The sequence below is a fragment of the Melopsittacus undulatus genome, chromosome Z (assembly GCF_012275295.1).
Source record: "Melopsittacus undulatus isolate bMelUnd1 chromosome Z, bMelUnd1.mat.Z, whole genome shotgun sequence".
Lineage (NCBI taxonomy): Eukaryota > Metazoa > Chordata > Aves > Psittaciformes > Psittaculidae > Melopsittacus > Melopsittacus undulatus.
In genome coordinates this window covers 73,764,053-73,770,799 of record NC_047557.1, presented here as the reverse complement: position 1 = coordinate 73,770,799, position 6,747 = coordinate 73,764,053, and the positions used below count along the sequence as shown (strand labels likewise).

Genomic DNA, 6,747 nt, shown 5'->3' with positions numbered 1-6,747 from the left:
TCGCTTCGTATTATAATGAGCCAGAAGGTCCTTTGCACCTGTGCAGTGCCCCTTCTGGTCATGGGCAGGGGTCTCAGGATGAAGTAAAGGAGTCTTCCCCTTCTTAACCTTTACACCTTTTAACATTCAGACATGGCCTTAGGGTTTAGTCGGCGCCCAGTCTGCTTCTCCCCGCTTCTCAGTAGGACCAAACACCTGTGCTTTTGTCATGGTCTTATGGCTTGGTTGCCCAGTCTGCCTCTCCCCGGCTTATCAGCAGGACCAATCATCTGCTTTTGTCAGTAGAACTAGCATCTGCTTCTCCCCCTCCAGCAGTAATCAATGCCTTGGCAAGATGGCAATGGCAGGTACTTAGGACAGACAATACTTTTGTTTAAGCAAAGGAATTCCTTTAACCCCCTTGTACAATTTCTCTGTATTACCCCCCTGCACACTGGTTACCCCTGTATCAACACCAGTCCAGACAGGTATCCATCGTTCTCACTTTGCCCACTGACACAGTAACTCCACCATCGGAGGCCACTCGGTTGGTTGGGCAACTGTGTCTGGTGAAGCCAACCGCAAGCTCAGCCTCCTCCGGACCCCGCGGCTCCTCAGGGCGCTGCGGCGCTGCTTCACTCCGACCCCCCCCCCCCCCCCCCCAGCGAGGTCGGTAACGCCCGGAGCGGGTCCGTGATACCGGGACGAAACTTGCCGCACCCGCTGCGGGAACCGTCGTAGGGCCGGGTCGGGCCGGGCCGCCCATTCCGGTGCCTGGCAGGAATTTTCGTCAGGCGGATCGCGGGCAGCCCGCGTAGGGGCCTCGCGGCCGCACTAGTCACCGCCGCGTGGGGGTTGAGTCTCTTTCGCACTCGGCAGCCGAGGGGGAAAGATGGGTGAGACAGCCGGGCCGGGCCGGGCCGGGCCAGGCCAGGCAGGGGTGGCACCGGTCGGGCGAGGGGGCCGCCTGGGCGGCACCAAGGAGGATCTCGCAGCGCTCTGCCTCGCTGCTCCGCGAGCTGCTGCTGGCTCCGGCCCCGCGCGCCGTAACGCTAGGCTGTGCGGCCGCGCCGCCGCCGCCATTACTCTGCACAGCGCGGCAGGGCCTAGCGGAGCTCTGTCTCCACATAGGCAGCGCCGGGTGGCCGGGCCTGGCTAGGGTTAAGCGAGCTGCGGCCTACTCAGTCCTCTCCACTTTGTTCTGCAGGGAAGTGCCGAGGTCTCCGCACCGCCCGGAAGCTCCGCAGCCACCGCCGCGACCAGAAGTGGCACGACAAGCAGTACAAGAAGGCGCACTTGGGCACGGCACTGAAGGCCAACCCCTTCGGCGGCGCCTCACACGCCAAGGGCATTGTCCTGGAGAAAGTGTAGGTACAGCCACACGGCACCCCACGATGTGCCCGGACAGCGAGGCTTTTTGGGGAGGAACTTCGAGAACGGACGCTAAACTGTTACGTTACCTGTGTAGTGACACGTTTCTGGTAGCGTGTGCGTTAGATTTTAACGTTTATTCCACGTGGCTGTGTTTAAAGTTATTTTTTACTGTGGAATCCCAGACTCGTTTGGGTTCAAAGGGACTTTAAAGCTCACCCAGTTCCAATCCCTTATTTCGCCTCAGTTTAGGGTTTGAGGGGGGAGGGGAGGAAATTTTGTGTGTGTGCCTGATCTCAAAGATCCCATCCACTTGTTTTCTGGCTTTTTTTACTTTAATAATTTATAAGCTTCACTGGGACATTGCCAGGGCTCGAAGATGCTTGTCTTTATTTCCCCCTCCAGATTTTTAGTTACTAAAACAGTATCGGTATGTGATTAATTTTAAATTTTTACTTAGTTTAGGAATTGAGGTTTATATATTGAGTATATAAACGTATTTAATATATATTTACTAATCTAAACATCTAATATTTTTTTGTTTGGAAGTACAGATGCAACCTGCATTTTGTACAGATTAATGCCGTAAGTTTTGTAATGAATGTCTGCTGGTTCGTCATATGGATGTTTTGTTAATACCTTTCCATGTGCATCCATTTTAGTGGTGTAGAAGCTAAACAGCCCAACTCTGCCATCAGGAAGTGTGTGAGAGTCCAGCTGATCAAGAACGGCAAAAAAATAACTGCTTTTGTTCCCAACGATGGGTGCCTGAACTTCATTGAGGTGAGTAATTTTCCAGAAGTCATCTATAAGAAGTTGCATGTTACAGTGAATACACAATAAAAACGCGTAATTGACAGATTTAGTGGGTGGGTAGTGCCATGCTGCACCTTGTGCATCTTAAAAGCTGTAACTGCAGAGGCAGATGAAAACACCAGAGATGTTGTCTTGGCTTGTGTTTCCAAAACACCGAAGGTGATAATTGTCCTTAATTTATGTAAATCTGTCAACAGCCTTCAGTATTTCCACCCTTTCCTTAGAAAGTCACTCAAGTTCAATGTTACCAGTTTCAGAAGGAGGCACTGTTTTGATGTTCGTGGCTTTGTAACTATGCGTTTTTGACTGCAGGAGAACGATGAAGTTCTGGTTGCTGGTTTTGGCCGGAAGGGTCATGCTGTTGGTGACATTCCTGGAGTTCGCTTCAAGGTTGTTAAAGTAGCCAATGTTTCTCTCTTGGCCTTGTACAAGGGCAAGAAGGAGAGACCAAGATCATAAATTTCAATTAATTTGACAAGAAGGTGAATAAAACTTTTCATTGGAAAAACTTGTAGCTCGTTATTTAAGACGTACTATATTTTTTTAATGTCTATCTGCAAGTGGCATACCTCAGGCATTAGCGTGTACTGTCTTTGTTGCTGACTAGTTTTCTGTTATGTAAGGAATGCTTTGCTGCTGAGTGAATCTTTTCAACCAGCAGGTGAGCCTGAGAAGTACTTACCTTTCCAAATTTGCCTTTGTTGTGTGGAGCCAACACAGTTGTGTGCAGGGGAACTTATACGAAGAGAATTACTTCGTAGAATGAAGAGGTGGTGTACTGGCTTGTGGACGGTCCCTGACTGCTAGTGCCTTCATGAAGGTTTCTTCAGCTTAGTAACTAGAGTCAAAACTGCCTTGATGACAAGACACCTAAAAGAAATGTGGAGAGGGGCTGTGGACAAGGGCCTGTAGGGACAGGACAAGGGAGAATGTCTTTAAACTGCCAGAGGGGAGACTGAGATGAGCTCTTAGGCAGAAGTTCTTCCCTGTGAGGGTGGTGAGGCCTTGGCACAGGGTGCCCAGAGAAGCTGTGGCTGCCCCATCCCTGGCAGTGTTCAAGGCCAGGCTGGATGGGTCTTGGAGCAACCTGGTCTAGTGGAAGATGTCCCTGCCCATGGCAGGGGGTTGGAACTGGGTGAGCTTTAAGGTCCCTTCCAGCACAAACCATTGTATGAATCCTTTTGAAGCCTCTGCCCTTAACCTGTTACAAAAACATAAACCCTTCTTCCCTAAAGCTGTTGTGAAAAAAAAAAAAATCTGGACTGTGAATGCTGCCAGTGTGCAGAGCATGGCATGTGCTATGTGCACCAGAAATGAAAGTGTTGTAACAGCCATAACAATCTCTACGCATCAGTACAAATCAGTGTATGATTAGCATCTGTTCAGTGGCTGAGCACAGATAACTGCTTGTGAGATGTCTGTGTTAATAAATACACTCCAGACCTGAATTACAGACTCCATCTTTAGAAGACACAGTCTGCTGTCTGAGGTGGCTGGAATTTTACCTTCAGTCTCAAGACTCTTCCCATGGAAACTAAAACAAAATTTCTCACTGCTAGGTCTACTAAAAGCCCTAATGTTTCTTTGGGACTATCAGGAATCAAAACATTCTCTCTGGGAAGCTAGGAGAAGAAACTGCATGGATTTTAACGTACAGTCTGGAAGTCTTCCTCATATCTGAAAGCTTTTTTCATATCTAAAATAGCTGCAAATGCTGAAAAAATGGTGTTTACTGAAACAACAGCAGTTCTAGTTTGTGGTGTGAAGATAAGCAATGGCACCTGATATACAACTGATGGGGTTTACGTCCTGAAGGGATTATTAAACCATTTATCTAATCTCATCTCTGCCCTGCTTGGTCCACAGAACTTGACCCACATGCCTTCATGTTATTTGCAATTCAAAGTCCTACAGGTTGGACTTAAGCAAGCCTGCCTGATTTGAAGACTCTTAGTGTTCTTTTAGTGTGTTCTAGCTGTTACCATTTAATGGCTATGTACTGACTTGAAAATGTTTGTGAGTAGGGTTTTTTGGCTTTCTATGCTAGATTAAAAATATTTCTGAATAGGTGGATTTAACTTTTTGAAGATGTCTGTACCATAAGTTGTATTTCATAATTTTATATCTTCTCTGTACTGTCCACTTTTTCAACACCACTTTAAAATGTTGTCAGAACTAATACAGCATTATAGACAAGAACAAGAAGCCAACATGTCCCTCTATCCGCCTTTAAATCATTGCCAGATCTCCCACACGGTTAACACCACTTGGATTTACATATTTTATCTTTAATTTGTTCCCGTTAAAGTACATTTTGCACAAAGCTTATAGCAGTGTTGCTTTCTTTGGTTCATGTTAGAGCTGGCTTATGCAAGAAAACCTCAAAATATTTATTCGGCTGAAGTTAGGGTGTAAACAATTCCATTATAATCACAGTTCATCTGTGTGTTGATCCAAAAAGCTCTGCTTCAATTAGTATTCACTAATTTGTATGAAAATGGTGTAAAAGAACAGACTGAGAATCACTACTACTGTGTGAGATCTGGATTCAAATCCTTGTTAAGGCACAGAAGCAATGTTGAACTTTGATTTCCCTTACCCATGTCAATGCAGTGATGGGCAAACTCTAGAAAAGTTGCTTCCAAAATCAAGTACCTGAATACCCTTCAAGATTTTCAGAGTGAGGCCTTAAACCTCAACTGTTGTTGGGCACTGCAACAAGCAACTAGCACATGAGTGGGTAAGTGAAGAGGTTGAGATCATGCCATCAGCTACGGGTACCCACTGTCATGTCTATTTTTACTATGCTTTTCTTGTTTCCCACCCCTTCTGTTTTCTTCGTAAGTGCAGGGTTAACTGCTGGTAATTTTTTTCTCTCATGCAACCCTATGTGTTCTGGATATATTCTCTTTTCACCCAAAAATGTTACATGGATGGGTTTTGAGGGATCTTCTGCTCGGTGTTTCTTAACACCTTCACTGAGTTGAACCTACCGTTTATGCACAATCACTTCAACCATGCTATTGTATGCCCAGAAATCCCAGGAATGCCATTTCCATGTCTGCTGTGGCTCTGCCTAATGCTTCTGTGAAACTTGGAATAGACAATGCAATAACCGGAGGCAGCATGTAGTAGAGATGCATACATATGCTACAATAAAGTCTATGAAATCCAGCCTTCACGTAGGAGCAGAAAAATCTTAAGCTGACAGCCAGGTTTGAAAGCATTGGCTGCCATCAGTACAGCTGTTTTTATTAATAATAAGCATCAAACCAACTGTAGGTAAATGTGTGAGATAAATCAGATTAAAAAATCGCACGCAAAACAGCAAGAACATGACTATTTTTGGTGGGTGATTCTTGATTATAGCAAGAGAGAAATTACAGTTTATTCCTGAGAACCACCCGCCCCGCAGTCCTGTGTCCAGCTCTGGGGCAACACCACAAGAGGGACGCGGAGCTCTTGGAGTGAGTCCAGAGGAGGCCATAGAGATGCTGTGAGGGCTGGAGCAGCTCTGCTCTGGAGACAGGCTGAGAGAGCTGGGCTGGTTCAGCCTGGAGAAGAGAAGGCTCCTTATGGGGAGACCTTAGAGCAGCTGCCAGTGCCTGAAGGGGCTACAAGAAACCTGGAGAGGGGCTTTGGACAAGGGCCTGTAGGGACAGACAAGGGGGAATGGCTTTAACCTGACAGAGGGGAGACTGAGCTCTTACACAGTTCTTCCCTGTGAGGGTTGAGGCCCTGACACAGGTTACCCAGACAAGCTGTGGCTGCCCCATTCCTGGCAGTGTTCAAGACGTTGGACAGGGCTTGGAGCAACCTGATCTAGTGGAAGGTGTCCCTGCCATGGGTTGGAACTGGATGAGCTTTAAAATCCAAACTAGGCTGTGATTCTGTGATTCTAAGACTAGAAGCTACTGCAAAAGCAAACCCAAGCACTGAACTGTGACTCACAGCTTGCAGATCTGACACCAGTTCCTAGTCGAGGAGAAAGATCCCAGTCAGCCAGTTTAATCTAGAAATCATGGTCTTACATATGCAAATGTTGTCCTACACAACTGCTGGTGTTCAAAAAAAAAAAAAAAAAAAAAAAAAAAAAAAAACCCAAACAAAACTATCAAAGGCCTTGTGGTTCAATTCTGGCGGTAGAGATTTGATTTTGCTTGGAGCAACCAGGTCTAGTGGAAGGTGTCCCTGCCCGTGGCAGGGGGTTGGGACTGGATAAGCTTTAAGGTCGCTTCCAACCCAAACCACTCTGATTCTATGTAACGGAAGACCTACATGGAGGTAAATGGAGCTAAACCAGGTAAGCAGGGCATTGTAATGAGGAAACCTTGCCACTAGATGTTGCTATCAGTACAATGAGGAAAGGCTGAAACCTGAAAGGGAAAGCGGAAAGTTGCTCTTGCGGACTTTAACAAAGGAAATCTTCGAAAAGGGAAATTCCGCTTTTAACTGATTCAATGATTTTCTGTTAGGAAAATGGGGCACCTACTGTCTTGCTGCCTTTGCGAACCCAAACAGAAAGACACATAAGGATGAGAGCTTATTGAGTAAATTCACCTGAAATATTGCTGGATCAAA

At 46.4% G+C, this 6,747-nt stretch overlaps 1 protein-coding gene across 1 annotated transcript; it reads left to right on the top strand.

Moving 5' to 3' along the window:
- Window positions 1–737: 737 nt before the first annotated feature.
- On the top strand, window positions 738–2,674 carry RPS23 (ribosomal protein S23). The gene is made up of 4 exons (XM_005143780.2): window positions 738–875; window positions 1,187–1,346; window positions 2,013–2,133; window positions 2,479–2,674. Exons 1-4 carry the CDS (start codon window positions 872–874, stop codon window positions 2,623–2,625), a joined length of 432 nt encoding a protein of 143 aa, XP_005143837.1. The 5' UTR covers window positions 738–871; the 3' UTR covers window positions 2,626–2,674.
- The last annotated feature ends 4,073 nt before the right edge of the window (window positions 2,675–6,747 follow it).